The 22,011-nt window shown below is 43.0% G+C and overlaps 2 protein-coding genes and 1 long non-coding RNA gene across 7 annotated transcripts; 1 reads left to right on the top strand and 2 right to left on the bottom strand.

Annotated features, from left to right (window-relative positions):
* The first annotated feature begins 1,079 nt into the window (after positions 1–1,079).
* Positions 1,080–2,605, top strand: LOC148403345 (uncharacterized). The gene is made up of 3 exons (XR_015857494.1): positions 1,080–1,538; positions 2,163–2,377; positions 2,461–2,605. It is a non-coding gene; the product is annotated as an uncharacterized LOC148403345 (long non-coding RNA).
* Positions 2,606–2,712: 107 nt separating this feature from the next.
* LOC148403343 (major histocompatibility complex class I-related protein 1-like) lies at positions 2,713–21,936 on the bottom strand. 3 transcript variants are annotated; one of them, XM_088370726.1, is made up of 7 exons: positions 6,315–6,476; positions 5,127–5,390; positions 4,741–5,019; positions 4,303–4,611; positions 4,116–4,232; positions 4,026–4,043; positions 2,713–3,948 (listed from the first exon to the last, which is right to left on the bottom strand). In XM_088370726.1, the coding sequence occupies exons 1-7, from the start codon at positions 6,376–6,378 to the stop codon at positions 3,920–3,922; spliced, it is 1,080 nt and encodes a 359-aa protein (XP_088226852.1). In that variant the 5' UTR covers positions 6,379–6,476; the 3' UTR covers positions 2,713–3,919. The 3 variants fall into 3 exon arrangements, with proteins under 3 accessions (XP_088226852.1, XP_088226843.1, XP_088226834.1); XM_088370717.1 differs by lacking the exon at positions 6,315–6,476 and adding an exon at positions 21,804–21,936 and having other exon boundaries at positions 4,026–4,232; XM_088370708.1 differs by having other exon boundaries at positions 4,026–4,232.
* LOC148403344 (class I histocompatibility antigen, F10 alpha chain-like) lies at positions 10,398–21,794 on the bottom strand. 3 transcript variants are annotated; one of them, XM_088370651.1, is made up of 7 exons: positions 13,973–14,126; positions 12,693–12,956; positions 12,309–12,587; positions 11,871–12,179; positions 11,684–11,800; positions 11,594–11,611; positions 10,398–11,517 (listed from the first exon to the last, which is right to left on the bottom strand). In XM_088370651.1, exons 1-7 carry the CDS (start codon positions 14,034–14,036, stop codon positions 11,489–11,491), a joined length of 1,080 nt encoding a protein of 359 aa, XP_088226777.1. In that variant the 5' UTR covers positions 14,037–14,126; the 3' UTR covers positions 10,398–11,488. The 3 variants fall into 3 exon arrangements, with proteins under 3 accessions (XP_088226777.1, XP_088226766.1, XP_088226759.1); XM_088370640.1 differs by having other exon boundaries at positions 11,594–11,800; XM_088370633.1 differs by lacking the exons at positions 10,398–11,517; positions 11,594–11,611; positions 11,684–11,800; ... (1 more) ...; positions 12,309–12,587; positions 13,973–14,126 and adding an exon at positions 14,304–21,794 and having other exon boundaries at positions 12,845–12,956.
* Positions 21,937–22,011: the final 75 nt, after the last annotated feature.

Below are 22,011 nucleotides of genomic sequence, written 5' to 3'. Positions count from 1 at the left end.
CAAAGAAACGTAAATAAATAAATACTAAGCACCCCATGATACTCAAACGCCCTCATTTCTGTACCTTGTAAAAATAATTTCTTCTTTATATCTTTTCTTTAAACTGATTGATGTTTGAACATTCCCTGAGCGTCCCCTCCAAAGAATTCCATAGCTTAACTCCACAAATTGAAATACAGAATGTTTTTTTTTGTAATGCGGGCCTTTCTTATCCTGAAATCAAATGTTCCCCTTAAATGATGACCCCCTTCCCTTCCAGTGAAAAGATTCTGAATGTTAGTTGGCAACAGATTATTTTTTGCTTTGAAAAGTATTTGTGCTGTCCGGAATTCCACGATACCTTTTGAGTTTGATGAGTTTTGACTGTAGGAATAACGAATTTGCGTGATCCCTGTATCCTGCCCCATGAATGACCCGTATAGCTTTTGAAGGAATGAGGTCGAAATACAAAAAGTCCTGCCTCGCTACAAAAACAGATATGCTCAAACCTCATTGAATAAAGTACATAAGCAGACAAGTATATTCACATATTAAATAAATAAAAGAAACATTTGAAGCATATAATTATACCTACACACCAAATCAATAAAGAAGACATAACTAGACATTTTTGATAAGTGGTGATGAGAAAGGTTTTTATAACTTTATGATCTGATATATATATTTCTGAGGACTTTGAAATAACAAATGACTTTTGATATATTGCCTAAATACCTTAATGACCCTTAAGGAACTGTGGAATGCACGCCTGATGTTTTTTCTCTGAATCATGGACACGGCCAGAGTCGTCTTGACCGTTCAGTACTTGATTGTATCTTATGTTTTGACTAATGCTAGACGCCAGTTTTTGATTACTACTGAACACTCTGCACATAGGGAGATAGTTTGCCTAACAAAGAAAAGATACGGTTGGAAGCATGATTAAACTAAGAATAAGCAAAGACATGATGTATCAAAAGAACAGCAATAGATTAATGATGTCACAGCCAAAAGCTAACATAATTTCGTACAAAACGACAAAATTAAAAGAATCCAGCAGTACGACAGTGTATGTCCAAGATTGGAGAAGAATGTTCACAGGAAGGTCACGTGGACATAAAACCAGCAGGTGCCAGAAGGAGCCACCCAAAGACTCGGCCAAAGATGATCGCCAAGGCCGAAAGACGGGAGGGAAGACAACAGCCCCCACCCGAGAACTCGGCCAAAGATGATCGCCAAGCCCGAAAGACGTGATGGAAGACAACAGCCCCCCTCCACACACACACACCAACAGCCCCCCACCTCCACACCGAATCGCCCATAATCAGCACCACTCCTATGCAAGCAGACTCTCCTTCGAACTTGCCCCACCCCGAAGACTCATCGCCCATCAATCCCGGCCCACAATGTGCTACTGAATATAAAACTGATCTAACAACCTTGGACTTTGCCTTTTCTGAATGGAGACTTTCCGCTCTTGAAGGGCCCAGCGCTGTATTGTACTTTCCTGAAAACAGAGCTTTTTGAACAAGAATTGTGATTGAACTCAACCAATCTGTGTAAGTCTAATTTCTGCTTCAGTGTCTTTGCATTTTCCTAAATCTGAAGAAATCAAACGAGCACGCAGTGAGTAAATTGGATAACAGGTGATTGGCAAAGGCTTTTGCCGTGAGGCGCAGATAACGCACTCCCTAAATTGTGGACAAAATCCAACACTACCATTGACATATCACCCTGACGTTTAATGTCTTTTCCACATAGAGCGCAACTCCTCCTCCACCTTTGTTTGGTCATTCTATGTGTAGAAAGTCATATCCCTCCAGCTCTTTTACTGTGTTGATCCATGTTTCCATTATTGCAATCATGTTGAATGGGTGAGTAAAGTGATGAAGATAATCCTTAATGTTTGTGAAGTTGGCATACAGACTCCTACTGTTAATATGTAGAATGGACAGTTTGCTATCTTTATTGATTCCATTAAATTCAGTATAGTAACTGCAGTTATTGTTGATTGAGTTGAAGAAGTTGTTATCCGGGTCTATATCATGTTCCAAATCCAGTGAACTGTGGTCAGTGTATTGAAATGATTGTCGTGTTCACTAATCCTCGGAGTTATGTTCCTGTTGTCTTCAAGTGACTTCTTTCGGTGTGTGTCATGCTTGTGAGTGGAGTTTACCTTACAGTCCTGCAGGATGATCATTGGTATCGGTCCAGCTGTATCCCCTTGGACTGCAGGAAAGTAGCCACCTGTCGCTCCGTGGAGCTAACATCCAGTTCACCGGGCTCCCCTCCCTCGTCAGCGGCCAATGGCCGGGCGTATGACCGGGCTTTGATGTTGATGATCACATCGTTAATTCTGGTGTACTGCTCCAGGTCGGCAACCCTGCTTTCCAGGAAGGTGATTCTCTTTTCCTTTTCCTCATTCTGGATGCGGAGAGCTTTAAGCTCCTCAACCAGCTAAAGGAGAGCTTTCTGCTCCAGGCTGACAGCAGAGACTTCTTCAGTGAGGAAGTCCAACGCCTTTTTAATATCATCGACCTCCTCCACCGAAGAGAGAGGAGCCGCTGGTGCCTTCTTCGGACCCATGTTTGGGACGTGCTAGTTGTTTTTAGCGGTGTAGCAGGCAATTACATGAAGGGAGGGGGGGGGGGGGGGGGGGGGGCCTGTTTGTTGGCCGTGACTTGAAATGCAGAGCAGTTGAACGTATGACAATCGATGATTTATTTGAATGCGTAACTGTTGATGAGTCTTTATTCCGAACATATTTCAAACATAAAAGGAGGGGGGAAATGAATACAAATCAAATACAATCAATAACACTTTAAAGTGCCATATTTAACTCACTGTGGAGCTGTATATGGGATTAAAAAGCAAAATGATTGATTGATTGATTTATATCTATTTCGAACATATTTAAAACGTAAAAAGATAAATAAGAAAACATATAACACTAAAGTGTCATATGTAAGTCCGTACAACAAACAAACAATAAACCAACAAACTGAAAAAAAGCATACCTTTTTAGATTCCTTCCCCTTTCTCAGTTTATCCGATTAACTAATGATTCAACGTATATAAATTTGTTTTCCTGCACCATTTCAATTTCAGTTCCATCAATTTCTATTCGTGCCTTCTCTTTTCAATGAGATAAAGTATTGTATAAATATATTCCAATTGAAAAAAATCTATAACGACAGAACAAGAAGATTATATGGACAGCCGTAAGTGTCGACATTTCGCTTTATATTTATGAATTATTTCTTGTCTGGTTTTGTATATATTTTCTCGTGAGGTGTTTGGTTTGTACTTGATGAAGTTTTGCACTTATTATCTTGTTTTATTTTATTATTATGTGGAAGGGGGAAGGAACTATAAGATTTTCTTCAACTTGTTCCTTCTCAAATATGTAAATATGCGTTTACTTGCTAAAGTTGAATTGTCTATTGATCAAAATACACATCAAAAATAAAATAAAAATATCAAAAATAAACTCGACATGGACTTTTCTGTAAATAGGAATGTGTTTTGTATGTTTTTTTTAGAAGACAACAGAAAAAAGACGTGTTCTTTATCATAAATTTCTTGCTTATCCTTGCTAAATTATATATCCAATACAGTGACCAGAAACCTCATTTCAAACATTTTTATAATGATACTCAAACTTGTATCAATTAGATTAGTAGCTCGCTTAACAAAAAAGCACTTAAAAAAAAGTAATGCGTGATGCGGATATCACTTGTGGCATGTTGGCTCCCTCTAGCGGTATTTGGAAGAACTAGTGAAGTAAATACAATTAGAATTCACCGCACTTATAAAACTGTCGCACTTCAATTTGAAATAAGAAACATTTCCAAGTATTTCATACAGTTGGAATGTGATGATTCAATCAAGCGTGGCACCCAAGAAAAGAAGACATCCCTTCAACCTTAGTGGGGTTCATTCAATCCTTCTCAGAAGATGAGGTGCTGGCTGAGGGAGCATAAAAGAAAATACGTTCAAGGCATTGGCATTTTTTCAAAACAGCAAGCGGAAAACGTCTCACTTACAAGCTGGAGCGTAATTGGCTGAAATGGAAGAGAAGCGAGAGGAGATTAGGAATCGCCACAAACGGAGCAAACATTTGTGTCGTCGTTCACCTTGTTGGCTTTTGGGACGCTTGGCCAGGAACACCCCCACCGCCACCGCCATCGCCACCAGAGCCAGGACCCCCAGCGGGACAGCGATGGCCACCGCCTTCTTCCTGTCTTCCTCTTCTTCACAAGGAAACGAGACACGTGAACGACTGTGGGCGTGACGCCGAGCCGTGTCCGACGCGTGCCTCACCCTGGATGCGCACGTTGCTCAGGATGCTTTTGGCGTACAGCTTGGTGACCATCTCCTCCCGGACGCCATCCAGTTTGAACACGCATTCGTAGCAGCCCTCCGCGGCGGGCGTCAGCTCCACTTTCAGGTCGGCCGTGGTCTGGAAGGTTCCGTCGTGGTTGGGGAGGGTCTCCCCCATCTCCACGTCCTCGTGGATCTGCTCGCCGTCCTTCCTCCAAAAGAGGTCCGACGTCCTGGGGTAGAAACCCGTGGCGTGGCAGGTGATTGGAGAGGAAGGCGTCTTCTGCAGGAGAGACACCCTGGGAAGCTCTGCGCGCAAAGATGGAGAGAAGAGTGGAGGATGTGCATGGAGGAAAAGAAACAACTTGAAAGAGCGTCAAAGATGGACATTGTGTGTGAGCTCGAAAGACGCAGAGAAGGCGTGAGAGGACAATGTACCGGTTCTGGTCAGGAAGTCCCTCCCGTTGCTCACGTGCTTCTTCAAATATAAAGGACACTCCTCAGTGAAGTAATTCTTCTTGTATTGATTGTACCCGTCTATTTGGTCCCACTTGAGTTTGGTGATGAAAGCTTGCGGATGTGCTGCGATCCAGCTCATCGTCTTCAGCTCAAATGATATGAAGTCTTCTCCATCGTAACTGTAGTGCTCCCAACCATCAACCTCCCCAGTCTCATCATTCCATTCACAGCCACTCATTACCTGAAGCATGTGAACACCTGAAATGATGGCGCACAAGATTCAGCGAGGACGATGATCAGAGAGAAGCCAGCAGTGACAAAAAAAAAGTGTCATTTGACGAGCAGAAGGTTGGACGTAAACAAACCTCCAGTTTGGTTGAAGCGCTTTTTAGCGATTTCAATGTTGAATTTGAAGACCTGCTCATTTCCAATACTGGCCGCCGTATTTCTCTCCCAGTAGTGCGGATCATCTTCTGTGATTTTGTCCACCCAGTCTTGTTTCGCTTTTGCTTTCCTGTGGTTGTTGTCAAAGTGCAGAATCTGAACGCCGTCAACATACGCGGCCTCCCAGTACTCTGGTAGCTTTGCAACTTGAGAGCCCGTCGAGAAATAATTGAGCGTGTGAATGACTGGAAGACAAACACAAAAATGACACACATGATCAAATCAATCTTCATATTTTCAATGATTCTGCCTGCAGATGGAACTTTGCAGCACTTGAAATTGGAAATGTCATGTTTCTCCAAACGCGTTCTTCCGCACAAACTTGTCAAACTTGAATTTGACAACCTGCCTATGTTTTTTTTCTTTTCTCAGTTGTTAATATGTCCGATTTCAGTGTGACGCCCCAAGCGAGATATTCGATGCCCCTCAGCAGTGACTGACATCCACTGAGGAGAGAACTCGAAAGACGTAACTTTTGCCAACTTTCTTAATTTGTAAAAAAAAAAAAAAAAATCCACTAATAATATGAGGCAATCCTATTGTTCAGACAAGTGAAACACTTTTAGATGTTACCTGCTGACAGTTTCAATTGTGTCTCCCGTCTTCCTCACAGTCGCAACTGTCAGCAGGTAACATCTACATAAATGTCACTTGTCTGAACAAAAGAACTGCCTTATATAATTTACGGAGACATGATGACTCTTATCGAAATAATAATTTAAGGAGGCTATACAATGTTTTTTTTCTGAAATATTAGACACAATTTTATTGCCATGACTGTGAAATGTTAATTATTAATTGCAAAGACTCCCCTGTACAACATTTCATTCTTGTGCGTAGGCTTTTCCATATTTCATCGATTGCATATTTATGCTGGGGCACAACACTTTGATTTGTGCCATTTTCAAGTTTTCCAACTTGATTACATTTATAATAATAGCAATGTATTCCCGTATGACTGTGACAAAACGGGCGTTCAGGTGAAAGAACTTAAAATAACGACGCAACAGACGAGTGGCGAAAACGAAAGCAATAAACAATAATGACTGCGTCACTTCCAAATCAAGAGCGTCAATCTTTAGGATAAGAGACCGAAAAGTCCAACTTACCAGGCGTCACGCTGTATATTTGCACAGCCAAAACAAAGAATGCAAGTAAATTCATTGTAAACATCAAGTTGTTTTTCGATTTTCGTCAAGCAGGCCATTCGGTCAAAGTTGCGACGCGTCGTCCGAGAGGCGAAGGCGGGGCAACAGCGAAGCGCAGGACGCGTTTCCATTATGTCCCTCTTAAGCCAATCGGAGTTCAGCCTGGCAAAAACGTCAGTCAGTATGATAATAAACTGGGCGTGGGGATGGCTGAGTGTCGGGGTACACTCGACTGTCTTGTGTGCATGGACCATGAGTTCGACTCCCGCATATGACTGTGCGTGTGTGTGCGTGTGCGTGCGCGCGTGTCTTGAAAATCCATTTATATATATATATTAAAATTAACCACTAGTTGAAACAGCGCCACCCCCGGTGGGCTGCGTAACCACAACGTAAATTAAAGTTTGGCTTTCCGTGAAATCACGTGACCGTCGAGGGCTTTTATCTTTGAAAATATCCATAAATCCAGCTTGATTGCTGAACGTAGGTCAACTTGCCGCCTAATTGCATGTGGAATAGTGGAGCGCTGGGTGAAAGATTCACCTATGGCCAGTTTTGTTAAAAATCACTGATTGCCTCCTCTGTTCTCACTTTTTAATTTGCCAAAAATAAATGAATAAAAATAAAACAATTCGAACAACTCGAGTATTTATTATTTATATAATATTCAGGAGGCTATATAATGATTTTCTTGGAAAGATTAGATACAATTTTATTTCCATTATCGTGAAATGTTAATTATTAATTACATACTCTCCTGTATAACATTTCACTAATGTACGATGGCTTTTCCATATTTCATCGTTTGCATATTTATGATTGTGTGCACGACTTTGATTTGTGTCATTTTTTTAATTTTCCAAATTGATGAACTTAAATTTCCAACAGTTATAGCCATGTATTCCCGTCTACTATAAAGCTAGCTGATATGGTACATGAAGTTCACTTAACGGCACTAGCACTCTTAACTTAAATGATCACTGTGGCAAAGCTTTTGTAAACAATTTGCTGTCTTTCAAATTTCGTTTTGGATGACGTGTGTCAGTTTTGCCCCAGCTGATGTGGCGCTACAAGATCTTGTATCGGTCTTGTGGCGCCCTCTATTGACTAAAATATGATTTGCAGTACTTGCTGTGAACTGTCCTCACGTCTCATGACATCCATCATCAAAAATAACTTGATAACTAGATGCTTTGTGATCCAAATGGTCGTTATTGATTGAATACTTTCAGCTCAAACTGATCCATCAAAAGCCCTCAGAATCAAGTGATAAGAATAAATACATTGAATCAGTCTTGTTCCAGCCCAAAGTGAGAACAATCATAATTACCACTTTAAAGATACTAAAATGAACGTAGCGAGTTGAGTAGTGCGAGTCTGAAAAGCAGCGAGATGACCCAGAAAATAGCGCCGAGTTTACGCCGCACGATTTTGTCTTTGTACTGTAAATGCCCCGCAGTCGACATTCTCGAGGTATAATATATATCAAATTGATCAGTAGCTCGCTTAGCAAAAAGCAATTAAACAAAGCAAACTGTGATGCGGCTATTACTTGTGGTATGTTGGCTCCCTCCAGCGGTGTGTGGAAGAACTAGTGAAGTAAATACAATTAGAATTGACTCAAAACTATGCATACAGCCCGTTTTAAACAAAGTGCATCAGCTGCATTTCAATATGAAATAAGAAACATTTCTAAATGATGATGATAGAACTTTATTCATCCCACAGCGGGGAAATTTACTTGTTACAGCAGCGCGAACGAGTGCCAAAATTTCAAAAAAGGTTAAATAAGAAACAAGGACAAAGACAAGTGCCGCTAGCAGAGACGAAACAAAATTGTATCAGGTGCCACGCATGGTGTAGAGCAAGGGTCACCAACCTTTCTTAAACCGAGAGCTACTTCCTGGGTACTGATGAAGGCAAAGGGCTACCAGTTTGACACACACTTTTGAAATAGCCAATTTGCTCAATTTGGCTTTCACTATGTCTTATTATTTGAACATTTGGAGGAAGTAATCTGGGGAGAGGACGCTGGCGCTGTTTGTTCGCCGCTTCTCCACCAGAATTAGTTTCGTTTTAGTGTTTGTATTTATTTATTTATTTATTTATTTATTTAATTATTTATTTATTTATTTATTTGTTAGCCATCATTAAATTTAGTTTTTAGCATTTGATTTTAGTGTGCAGGCTGGAGCGGTCGGGCCGCAGTTGCCGGGACCGCAACGGGCCATAAGTTGAGCGGAGAGGCCCTGTCGGGCGGAGCTGGCGAGGAAGGAGAGGACGGTGTTGGTGAGGCCGGCGCGGTCGGCCCACGGTCGCCTGGACCCTACAAGCAACCTACAAGTTCACGAGGTCGGTGTGTCTGACCACAAACGTATTCAAATGGAACTGCCTTTCCCACGCCCCCACTCCAAACCCAAGCGGCAAATCTCATTCAGATTTTCAAAAACATCAACCAAGACACTATAGCACAGGACCTCCAGCTTCTCTCCTCCTCCTCTGCAAGCTTTCCATCAGTCAGCAAGGCAGTGGACCATTACAATAACTCTTTGGCCAAACTTTTAGGTATCCACACCCCCCCAAAAAACAAAACTTTTTCACGCTCAGCCCCCTGGTACACCAGTGAGCTGCGTCTGATGAAGTCAACTGGGCGATAACTTCATGACCTTCTTTACCGCTAAGGTTGACAACATCAGCACCCAGCTCCTCTCCTCTTCTGGCCCCTCCACCCCCCTTCCTTCCACCCGGGACAGTCCAGCCTCTCCGCTGCTTCTCCCCTATCTCGCAGTCGGAGGTAGAGGACATCATCAAAAAGATGAAACCCTCCACATGTGCCGTGGACCCTTTTCCCACAGCTCTCATTAAAGAACAAACCTCAGCCATTAGTCCCCTCATAACCAATGTCATCAACCTCTCACTCCAGTCTGGCTCTGTACCCCCTGCATTGAAGACAGCCATCATTACCCGCCTGCTCCAAAAACCCTCACTTGACCCGGACAACCTTGCCAACTACAGACCGATATCTAACCTCCCGTCCCTCTCCAAGGTTCTGGAAAAAGTGGTAGCTGCCCAACTTCACACTCATCTCCCCTGCAATAAAATTGCTGAGAAATTTCAAATTGGGTTTTCGCTCTGGCCACAGCACCGAAACAGCCCTTGTTAGGGTCACCAACGACCTTCTCATGGCTCCCCGTCACTCCTCATTCTGTCGGATCTGTCCGCTGCATTTGACACTGTCCACCACAATATCCTCCTTAACCAACTTCACTCAACTGGATTCTCTGGCACTGCTCTAACCTGGCTTCAGTCCTACCTCTCGAACCGAACCGAGTACGTTTCCCTGGGAGGGAAAAACTCCGACACTCACACTGTCACCTCCGGTGTCCCCCAGGGATCTGTACTCGGTCCTACCCTCTTCACTCTCGACATGCTACCCCTCGGCAAAATAATCAGGAAGTTCGGCATCTCATATCATTGTTATGCGGACGACACCCAGCTATACCTCAAACTCGACCTCCCCGCCCTCCACAATCCAGTCTCCTCCATCTCCCTCATCCATCCTCTCCCTGCGTCTGGAGGAGATAAAGGCGTGGATGAATCTCAGCTTCCTGCAAGTCAACACTGACAAAACCCAAGCCATGTTAATTGGCACTCCCCGTCAGATCCATATCTGCCCATTAACAAGCATCTCATTCGCCGGTCACACTATCCCCCTCTCAGCCACTGTCACCAACCTGGGTGTGAAAGTGGACCCTCAAGTCAACCTAGAGTCACGCATAAAACACATCTGCAAAACCTCCTTCTTCCACCTCAGGAATATTTCCAAACTCCGCCTCACACTTACCCTGACGGATGCTGAGAAACTTGTCCACGCCTTTATCTCCTCAAGGTTAGACTATTGTAACGCTCTCCTCATCGGGATCCCTAGCAAGAGCCTCCAGAGCCTTCAGTACATCCAAAACGTCGTCCAGTTGTTTTACACTTGTCCTTACTTTGTTTTCTTGTTTTTTCTTGCCATGTAGCACTTTGAGATTCCTCCGAATGTAAAGTGCGTTATAAATATAATTTATTATCATCTATTCCAGTTCACATGTAAGTGTGATTTTAACAAGAATAGCAAAAATACAGTCAAACCTTGGTTTCTGACCACAATCCGTTCCAGAAGGCGGTTCGAGAAGCCAATCGGTCAAATTCCGAATCTATTTTTCCTATTACAAATAATGGAAAAAATGTAATCTGTTTCAAGACAAAAAGCCCCGCCTTTTTAAAGCATTTTTTCATTTGCGCATATTTGGCTGAGGCCACCACAGAGTCATAGAAGGTCCTGAGGAGAGCCCTGCAAGGACCTCAGTCTCCTCAGCAGGTGGAGGCGACTCTGGCCCTTCTTGTACAGGGCGTGGGTGTGATCAGTCCAGTCCAGTCTGTTGTTAAGGCCAACACCCAGGGATTTGTAGTTCTCCACTACCTCAATGTCCGATCCCTGGATGTTCACCGGAGTGAAGTGGGGTGCTGTCCTCCTGAAGCTCACAATCATCTCCTTTGTCTTGCTGGCGTCCAGCTGAAGCTGGTTGTGCTCACACCAGCTGGCAAAGTCCTTGATGACCGTCCTGTATTCCAGATCGTTCCCCTTCGAAACATATCCAACAATGGCCGTGTCGTCGGAGAACTTCTGGATGTGGGTAAAGTCCAAAGTGTAAAGGGCGAAAAGGAAAGGAGCGAGCACCGTACCCTGGGGGACACCTGTGCTCCAGCGCACCACGTCAGACTCACAGCGATGTAACCTCACATACTGCGGCCTGCCGGTGAGGAAGTCTATTGTCCGTGCAGCCAGGCAGGCGCTGGTCCACACCCATCTTCACCCTGAGCGGTGACGGCTGGAAGGTGTTAAAAGCGCTGGAGAAATCGGAGAACATGATCCTCCCAGGTGAAGCGGTGTTCTGTGCGGTAAATAAATCACTACATCGTCTTCCACAAAACCAGGGCGGGAGGCAAACTGCAGGGGGTCCGGTTGCGCTCCCACCAGCGAATATAAAAAAATATAAATATAATGTAAATATTTCATACAGTTGGAATGTGATGATTCAATCAAGCATGGCACCCAAGAAAAGAAGACATCCCTTCAACCTGAGTGGGGTTCATTCAATCCTTCTCAGAAGATGAGGTGCTGGAAAGCATAAAAGAAAATACGTTCAAGGCATTGGCATTTTTTCAAAACAGGAAGAGCAAAACGTCTCACTTACAAGCTGGAGCGTAATTGGCTGAAATGGAAGAGAAGCGAGAGGAGATTAGGAATCGCCACAAACGGAGCAAACATTTGTGTCGTCGTTCACCTTGTTGGCTTTTGGGACGCTTGGCCAGGAACACCCCCACCGCCACCGCCATCGCCACCAGAGCCACGACCAACAGCGGGACAGCGATGGCCACCGCCTTCTTCCTGTCTTCCTCTTCTTCACAAGGAAACGAGACACGTGAACGACTGTGGGCGTGACGCCGAGCCGTGTCCGACGCGTGGCTCACCCTGGATGCGCGCGTTGCTCAGGATGCTTTTGGCGTACAGCTTGGTGACCATCTCCTCCCGGACGCCATCCAGTTTGAACACGCATTCGTAGCGGCCCTCCGCGGCGGGCGTCAGCTCCACTTTCAGGTCGGCCGTGGTCTGGAAGGTTCCGTCGTGGTTGGGGAGGGTCTCCCCCATCTCCACGTCCTCGTGGATCTGCTCGCCGTCCTTCCTCCAAAAGAGGTCCGACGTCCTGGGGTAGAAACCCGTGGCGTGGCAGGTGATTGGAGAGGAAGGCGTCTTCTGCAGGAGAGACACCCTGGGAAGCTCTGCGCGCAAAGATGCAGAGAAGAGTGGAGGATGTGCATGGAGGAAAAGAAACAACTTGAAAGAGCGTCAAAGATGGACATTGTGTGTGAGCTCGAAAGACGCAGAGAAGGCGTGAGAGGACAATGTACCGGTTCTGGTCAGGAAGTCCCTCCCGTTGCTCACGTGCTTCTTCAACCAAAATGGACACACCTCAGTACGGTAATTCTTCTTGTATTGATTGAACCCGTCTATTTGGTCCCACTTGAGTTTGGTGATGAAAGCTTGCGGATATGCTGCGATCCAGCTCATCGTCTTCAGCTCAAATGATATGAAGTCTTCTCCATCGTAACGGTGGTGCTCCCAACCATCAACCTCCCCAGTCTCATCATTCCATTCACAGCCACTCATTACCTGAATCATGTGAACACCTGAAAGGATGGCGCACAAGATTCAGCGAGGACGATGATCAGAGAGAAGCCAGCAGTGACAAAAAAAGTGTCATTTGACGAGCAGAAGGTTGGACGTAAACAAACCTCCAGTTTGGTTGAAGCGCTTTTTAGCGATTTCAATGTTGACTTTGAAGAACTGCTCATTTCTAATACTGTTCGCCGTCTCTGTCTCCCAGTAGTGCGGATCATCTTCTGTGATTTTGTCCACCCAGTCTTGTTTCGCTTTTGCTTTCCTGTGGTTGCTGTCAAAGTGCAGAATCTGAACGCCGTCAACATACGCGGCGTTCCAGTACTCTGGTAGCTTTGCAACTTGAGAGGCCGTCTTGAAATAATTGAGCGTGTGAATGACTGGAAGACAAACACAAAAATGACACACATGATCAAATCAATCTTCATATTTTCAATGATTCTGCCTGCAGATGGAACTTTGCAGCACTTGAAATTGGAAATGTCATGTTTCTCCAAACGGGTTCTTCCGCACAAACTTGTCAAACTCGAATTTGACAACCTGCCTATGTTTTTTTCTTTCGGTTGTTAATATGTTCAATTTCAGTGTGACACCCTAAGGGAGATATTCGATGCCCCTCAGCAGTGACTGACATCCACTGAGGAACGAAATCGAATGACGTAACTTTTGCCAACCTTCTTAATTTGTAAAAAAAAAAAAATCCACGAATGAGATGAGGCAATCCTATTGTTCAGACAAGTGAATCACTTTTAGATGTTACCTGTGTGTCTTGACATGCGGAGGAATTGACAATAAAGGAGACTTTGACTTTGCTGACAGGGGGGGGGGGGGGGGGGCGCTAGGAATTCACTGGGGAGCCAAGGGGGCGCTAGTCTGAAAAAGTTTGGGAACCACTTAGATTCTTCACTTAGATTATTTAGATTCTAAATAAATGTCACTTGTCTGAACAAAATAACTGCCTTATATAATTTACGGAGACATGATGACTCTTATCGAAATAATAATGTAAGGAGGCTATACAATGTTTTTTTTTTCTGAAATATTAGACAAAATTTTATTGCCATGACTGTGAAATGTTAATTATTAATTGCAAAGACTCCCTTGTACAACATTTCATTCTTGTGCCTCGGCTTTTCCATATTTCATCGATTGCATATTTATGCTGGGGCACATCACTTTGATTTGTGCCATTTTCAAGTATTCCAACTTCATTACATTTCTAATAATAGCAATGCATTCCCGTATAACTGACAAAACGGGCGTTCAGGTGAAAGAATTTAAAATGCCGACGGAACACACGAGTGGCGAAAACGAAAGCAATAAACAATAATGACTGCGTCACTTCCAAATCAACAGCGTCAATCTTTAGGATCAGAAACCGAAAAGTCCAACTTACCAGGCGTCACGCTGTATATTTGCACAGCTAAAACAAAGAATGCAAGTAAATTCATTGTAAACATCAAGTTGTTTTTCGATTTTCGTCAAGCAGGCCATTCGGTCATAGTTGCGACGCGGAAAAAGAGCGAATCGCAGGACGCGTTTCCATTCCATCCCTCTTAAGCCAATCGGAGTTCAGCCTGGCGATGATGTCACTCAGTCCTACACTATGTTAATAAACTGGGTGGGGTTTGGCGGAATGTCGTGGTACACTCGACTCTTGTGTGCATGGACCATGAGTTCGACTCTCGCATATAAATATATATATAAAAAAAAAAACTTGTCCTCACCCCCCGTGGGTGGTCTCTTTTTCCCTTCAAGCTCGGGTCCTCTACCAGAGGCCTGGGAGGTTGAGGGTTCTACGCAGTATCTTTGCTGTTCCTAGTACTGCACTTTTCTGGACTGAGATGTCAGATGTTTTTCCTGGGATCTGTTTCAGCCACTCCTCCAGTTTGGGGGTTACTGCCCCTAGTGCTCCAATGACCACAGGTACCACTGAAGTCTTCACTCTCCAGGCCTTCTCCAGCTCTTCTCTGAGCCCTTGATATTTCTCAAGTTTCTCATGTTCCTTTTTCCTAATGTTACCATCATTTGGGATGGCTATGTCAACCACAACGGCTTTCCTCTGCTCTTTGTCCACCACCACAATGTCCGGTTGGTTCGCCATTACCATTCTGTCTGTCTGGATCTGGAAGTCCCAGAGGATCTTGGCTTGGTCATTCTCTACCACCTTTGGAGGTGTTTCCCACTTGGATCTTGGGACCTCCAGTCCATACTCTGCACAGATGTTCCTGTACACGATTCCAGCTGCTTGGTTATGGCGCTCCATGTATGCTTTACCTGCCAGCATCTTACACCCTGCAGTTATGTGCTGGATTGTCTCAGGACCTTCTTTGCACAATCTACACCTGGGGTCTTGTCTGGTGTGGTAGATTTGGGCCTCTATTGCTCTGGTGCTCAAGGCCTGTTCTTGTGCAGCCAGGATCAGTGCCTCTGTGCTGTCCTTCAGACCAGCTCTTTCTAGCCATTGGTAGGATTTCTGGATATCAGCCACTTCAGCTATGTTTCGGTGGTACATCCCATGTAGGGGCTTGTCCTCCCATGATGGTCCCTCCAGCACCTCATCTTCTTTTGATGCCCATTGTCTGAGACATTCACTGAGCACGTGATCCATTGGGGCCTTATCCCTGATGTACTTATGGATCTTGGATGTTTCATCTTGGATAGTGGCTCTCACGCTCGCTAGTCCTCGGCCTCCTTCTTTACGGCTAGTGTACACTCTCAGGGTGCTGGACTTGGGGTGGAACCCTCCATGCATGGTTAGGAGCTTCCGTGTCTTGATATCTGTGGTCTGTATATCCTCCTTTGGCCACCGTATGATTCCTGCAGGGTATCTGATTACTGGTAGGGCGTAGCTGTTAACGGCTAGGGACTTGTTCTTGCCGTTGAGCTGACTTCTTAGGACTTGCCTTACTCGATGGAGGTATTTGGCTGTGGCTGCTTTCCTTGTTTCCTCGTCAAGGTTGCCATTTGCCTGTGGAATTCCAAGGTATAGCCCGTCTTGTTGATTATTTGGCTGAGGGGGTTCAGTCCTATACAGAACAGCATTGGGGACAGAGCGTCTCCTTGGTATATACCACATTTGATGGTCACGTGTGCAAGCGGCTTGCCATTGGCTTCAAGTGTGGTTTTCCACCGTTTCATCGAGTTGGCGATGAAGGTTCTCAGAGTCCCATTGATGTTGTACAGCCTCAAGCATTCAGTGATCCAAGTATGTGGCATTGAGTCATATGCTTTCTTGTAATCAATCCAGGCAGTGCTCAGGTTGGTACGTCTGGTTCTGCAGTCTTGGGTGACTGTTCTATCCACCAGGAGCTGATGTTTTGCTCCTCTGGTATTTTTACCAATCCCTTTCTGAGCAGTGCTCACGTATTGATCCATGTGCCCGCTGGTCTTATCTGATATTATGCCCGACATCAGCTTCCATGTTGTGGAGAGGCAGGTGATTGGCCGGTAGTTGGATGGGACTGTACCCTTTGAAGGATCCTTCTGGATCAGGATCGTACGCCCTTGGGTTAGCCATTCAGACACACACACACACACACGTACATACATACATACATATACACACATAGATACACACATAAACTCAAAGAGTAGCAATCAAGATACAACCACAAAGGAAACCATAAATCAGGGGTGGGCAATTACTTTTTACAAGGGGCCACATGAAAAACCTGAGTTGTGTCAGAGGGCCACACCTACGATAACTTAAACCTGCTCAATTTTCTTCCATTGTAAAATGCACTAAATTATTTATTTTAAATAGTTGGTACTGGTAATTAGAAGAATACAATTATCCTGTTTATATTTATAGTAAGCTATGTGAAATTGTGGTGTATAGGTCAAATAAAAAAAAAAGAATAAATTGTACTGATTAATAATTAACTTCTTTAATTTTTCCTCAAATGACAAAGCCGCTGCATCGCTGGGTGTGAAGTTTGATAAAAAGTCCTTGTTGGGCTTGCGACTCAAATTCTATTCTTTAAACACAGCGACCTGTGCACCACAAATCAGGCACACGGCTTTACCTTTCATTTCTGTAAAGAAATACTGGGCAGTCCATGTCTTGTTGAAAACACGGCGCTCCTTGTCAACTTTTCTTTTCTGAGGGTCAGCACACGTTTCTCGGGCAGCATTACTTTGCACTGTTCACCTTCACGCACAGCTCACATACACGGACGCTACACGGAAGTGCGACGCCTTTCAAAATAAAAGCGAAATAGTTGTATTGTACGTACGACACAAATTTTTATTTATTTTTTAAATTACGATTGGCCTCATGCAGGGACGGACAGGGACGCAAAAAGGGCCGGATGTGGCCCGCGGGCCGTAATTTGCCCAGGGTTGGAAGAGAAGTGATTTCAGAGCCTTCTTAAATTGGTGAGAAGAAAAGTCCCATAAAAATAGTGGCAACGAATTGTAAATCTTTGACCCTCTCTAGCCTATGAGATTTCCAGGACAATGATCCATCAATCATAATGCCAAGGAATCGTGTAGAACACATGTAGGGATGTTGTCAATATATGTTGCTGGCGATTTGTTAAATATATGAGATTTGAGACCAAAACGTATGACGTTTTTTTTTTTTTTTTTTTAATATTAAGTCAACCGCAAGTTTACCAAGTTCTTCATTTACGACCCTTATAACGGTGTTGGGGTCTTTGTGAGAGTACAGGACGCTTGCGTCGTCTGCGAATAAAATTTCGGACAGTTTATCTGAGACATTTGACAGGTCGTTAATGTGTATCAAAAATAACAAAGGCCCAAGAATCGATCCTTGAGGCACTCCGGATTGCATATAAAGTAAGGCAGAATTGGTTCCATTGTAGGATACAAACTGTTGTCTGTCTTGTCGATAACTCTTGAACCAGAGAAGCGCATTCTTTTTTTACTCCAATACGAGACCGTTTTTGCAATTGAATATGGTGATTGACCGTGTCAAATGCCTTCGATAAATACCTATTGTGTTTTCCTTTCTATTCCTCGCACTATATATTTCATTTACTAAATGTAAGAGGGCCATGTAAGTTGTATGTTTTTCCTGAACCCATTACTGGTGTGTATATAAAATATTGTATTTGTTGAGATGTGCCATTAATTTACGGTAAACAAGTTTTTCAAGTATTTTTGATATAGCAGGCAAAACAGAAATAGGTCTATAATGATCGGAAATGTCTGGGTCATCGTCTTTATGAATTGGGACAATTTGGGCTATTTTGAGTTCAGAAGGAACTGTTCCTTGGTCTAATGAAAGGTTGAAAATATGAGTGAAAGGCTGTACAATATGTTCCTGGATGGTTTTCAATAATTCACGGTCAGTATTGTCACAACCTGGAGAAGAATCTTTCAGACTCGCGAGTGTCTTCCGAACCTCATCTTCAGAAACAGCTGAGAAATTCATATGGTCTAGGATAGGAGAATTCATGAATTCGAGGGGATTATGGTTACTATGTGAGATCTTTGAGGCCCGAGTAGGACCAACTTCTGAGATAAATGTCTTGAAATTGTTTCTTGAGGGTCAGAAATGAGCCCTCCTTTAGCCTTGAATTCTTTAGATAGTTTCTTGCTTTTTTTGTTTTTATTGAGGATACAGTTCATTGTTTTCCACAACATGTCATTTTTATGTTTAGTAAGCTCTTTGTTGCAATAATGTTGTCTAGCTCCTCTAATAATATGATTTAATTTGTTTCTATCGTTTTTCAATTGAGCATGATTAATTAGATTAAACGAATACTGAGCAGTAGGTACAGTGCAATCAGGTAAATATGAGGTGAGTTATACTATGCGGGATAAAATACATGAGGGATATGACTGGCTAAGTATTTACAATAAGGTGCAGTAGAACAAATATTTGCAGGCGGTACTAGAGTGCTAATTATAAATATAGGGTTATAAAATATATAGTGTGTCAGTATAACCAGATATGAACAGATATGGTGTTGGACGAAGAAGATATTGTTTGTACAATCTATGTTTAGTATTTACAGATTTGATGATGGCTGACGTTCTCCATGCTTTGAAGGGGTTATGATGAGGTTTGGAAGACACCAATCTAAACACAGCTTGAGAGATACATTGTGTGAGATTCTTGTGGGTCTACAGATTGAAGGGTATCGGTCCATGGATGCTTGCTGATCACTGACTTAAATTTAGCTGGGTTTGTGACATTAACTGTTCTCTTATATTTACAAGCTTTTGATGTTAGCTCAATGTGTTTCTTGGATATTATTAAGTTGGACAGCGATCAGCAACCTCCATGCACAGAACCCCTGATTTACAGCTTACACCCAACTCATTCGTAAAAAGATTGTCTATCAGAGCGGCAGACGTCTCCGTCACTCTGGTTGGAACTGATATCATAGGATAAAAAGACATTGTATCAATAAATTCCTTCGTTCGATTATTCTTCAGGTGCTCTATAATGTTAATATTTAAATCACCCATTAAATAACTTTTTTTTCCCCTTCTTTAGAAATTGTGTCAAGAACCTTTGCTAAGTCACTTTTGAAATCAGGCTCGAGCTAGGTCATAGGTCAGCAACCCATGGCTCCGGAGCCACATGTGGCTCTTTCATCCTTCTGTTGTGGCTCCCTGTGACTTTGGAAAATAATCAGTATTTTATAAAAATTAAATTTTATTTTAGTTTGTTCATTTTAAAATATAATTCTGAATTTGAAGATTATGGTAAACTTGTAACATTAAAATTAAACCTTTTTAATTTTTTTACCGCCCAAAATATGCGTCACATCCGCCGATGTGCGACATTCGAATTCCTGGCGTCCCTCACGTCTGGCAGCCGGCGTTTTTCCAGCACACTACTATAAAAGTGACATAAATACATAACTAAGCGAAGTAGTCCGTTTTTTTAATTCAGGAGGACAACTGACAGAAGCAGACTGCGCATTTTTTTGGTTTGCATTGTTCGTTCAGTGCTGGTGGATAATATTTGGATAAGTTTGGATTTTTATCTCATAAATAAGAGGACAGGTGACTGCAGGCTGTTTGCATTTTTTGCTCAGTCGGTTGGGTAAGTTTGGATTTTTATTTCTTAAATACGAGGACTCAAATAGACACCGGGTATTTTATTTGAAATTAAGCATCAACCAAGTGTAAAATGCAGAAATAAAATTCTGTGTTCTCTGCAGCAGTTTGTTGATTTCATTTTCATAAATGCAATAGTTTTTTGTACATAGCATAATATATAGTACATGCATCATATATATAATGATGTCAAAATGGGTTGTGGCTCCAGGTGCTTTCTTTTTATTGGGGGGCGGTCCCAAATGGCTCTATGAGTAAAAAAGGTTGCCGACGCCTAAGCTAGGTGGTCTGTCGATACATGCGACAATGGACTGGTTCGTTTCAACAAAGACAGCTTCAGCAGAAGACACAAAATAGTGTTCAATGTCAGATCGCTCTTTAATACCATGTTAGAGTTAAGATATAAGGAGACGCCTCCCCCCCACTTGGTCATTTCTGTATCTATAAATATGGCTGTAGTTACTCAATTTATACAATTCAGCAGTGTCATCATTCCACCAAGTTTCAGTTAATTCAATTACTTTAAAAGAGAAATCAAGACTAGTCAAACATAGAGCTAAAGTGCCATAAGTTGCCTTCCGGCTGCAAACATTAAAGTGAATGATGGAAAAATCACTGTTCATACTTTGGTGGGTGACAGAGGATTTAAATTCATTCCCAGAATAGTAGTCAGATATACCAATAGAACCTAGAAAAACAGTTTGTGTCCGGGTCAGTATTATATCAAATGTTCGATGTCATGTTAACCTGTTAGGGAGAAAAAAAAAAGTTAAAAAAATAAATCATTGATATTTGGATACATGGATTCAGTCCTGCAGTGGCTTCCGTGGTTTGATTACCAGCCGGTCATAATTGATGACAGCATCGTTTCCATTCTCCCTGGCTTGTTTCATTGCAGGAATGAGGTCAGCTCTCTTTTTCCTGAACAGATCAGAGAAGTCCTCATTTACGTAAATTGAAGTGTTCTTAAGATGGGCTCTCGCTTTGGTCATGATGAGTTCTTTGTCTTTGTAGCTTCAGAATTTCACAACCATTGGCCTTGGTTTTCCAGTGTTCTGTTTCACAGATCCAGTAGAGTGGGCTCCTTCGATTTCAATAGAGTCAATTTTCAGTTTGGCGCACAAGAACTCTCTGACCTTCTGCTCACTGTCTGCCCAGGACTCAGAGGAATTGTCCTGTTGTAGACCATCAGTAATGACATTGTTTCGTCGACTCTGATTTTCTCTGTAGTCAATTTTGGAAATGATGTCATTGTTTTGATCGTTTGTAGACTGAGAAGGCAGAGCCTGCAGTTGTGTTTCAAGAGAGCCAACTTCCTTCTCAATCTCTCTCAGGTCATCAATTTGGCCTTGCGAAAACTGAAGACTAGATTTGACCTCCTGAAGCTCTTTCATGAGTCCGTCGATTCTTGCAGTTGTAGATTCCATGATCATCTTGGTGAAGTTCATGAAGGTTGCTTCTTGTCTGTTGAGCATTTCCACATAGAACTCCTTCTGCTCAGCCATCATCTCTTTCAATGCCTCTGCGGTGACAAAATCTCCATCACTACTGATGTTTTTTTTTTGTTGCCCCGGGACATGTTGATCCGCTGGTTCGGGATGAGATGAACTTAGTGCAGTGGGATCCTTGGATATTCTCAGTCAGACTGCCTTTGTCTCTGGTTCAGGCTGGTCCAGCACAGCAGGTGTGTAGGCCGAGGAAGAGTGAATCCACCAAATATCAGGAATCACAGAAATCATCCACCAATGTTGTTTGCGTATGCTCTTTGCTACTTTATGAATCGTTGAATAGTCCTTTAAACTAAAAACATTACAATCCGTAGTATAGGGTTAGGGTTAAAAAAAAACTTATTGCCGTGACTGTGAAATGTTAATTATTAATTGCAAAGACTCCCCTGAACAACATTTCATTCTTGTGCGTAAGCTTTCCCACATTTCATCCATTGCATATTTATGCTGGGGCACATCACTTTGATTTGTGCCATTTTCAAGTTTTCCAACTTCATTACATTTCTAATAATAGCAATGCATTCCCGTATAACTGACAAAACGGGCGTTCAGGTGAAAGAATTTAAAATGCCGACGGAACACACGAGTGGCGAAAACGAAAGCAATAAACAATAATGACTGCGTCACTTCCAAACCAAGAGCGTCAATCTTCAGGATAATAAAACGAAAAGTACTTACCAGGCGTCACGCTGTATATTTGCACAGCCAAAACAAATGCAAGTAAATTCATTCTAAACATCAAGATGGTTTCCGATTTTCGTCAAGCAGGGTATTCGGTCAAAGTTGCAACTCGTTGTCCAAGAGGCGAACGCGGAAAAACAGCGAAGCGCATGACGCGCGTCGATTACGTCCCACGTCAGCCAATCGGAGTTCAGCCTGGCGATGA

Source organism: Syngnathus floridae, chromosome 1 (genome assembly GCF_059516105.1).
Source record: "Syngnathus floridae isolate MCC-2025c chromosome 1, RoL_Sflo_1.0, whole genome shotgun sequence".
In the NCBI taxonomy this organism is placed as follows: domain Eukaryota; kingdom Metazoa; phylum Chordata; class Actinopteri; order Syngnathiformes; family Syngnathidae; genus Syngnathus; species Syngnathus floridae.
Note: the sequence above shows the minus strand (reverse complement) of the source record. Positions and strands in the feature narration are given on the sequence as shown.

Excerpts from the sequence above, each read along its gene's own strand:
- LOC148403343 (XM_088370708.1), bottom strand. The coding sequence starts at position 6,378 with ATGTTTACAATGAATTTACTTGCATTCTTTGTTTTGGCTGTGCAAATA. Across the intron at positions 4,612-4,740 it reads GGACTTCCTGACCAGAACCG|AGCTTCCCAGGGTGTCTCTC; the intron begins GTACATTGTCCT and ends CTTTGCGCGCAG. Across the intron at positions 4,233-4,302 it reads GAGCAACGTGCGCATCCAGG|AAGAGGAAGACAGGAAGAAG; the intron begins GTGAGGCACGCG and ends TTCCTTGTGAAG.
- LOC148403344 (XM_088370633.1), bottom strand. The coding sequence starts at position 15,655 with ATGTGGTATATACCAAGGAGACGCTCTGTCCCCAATGCTGTTCTGTAT.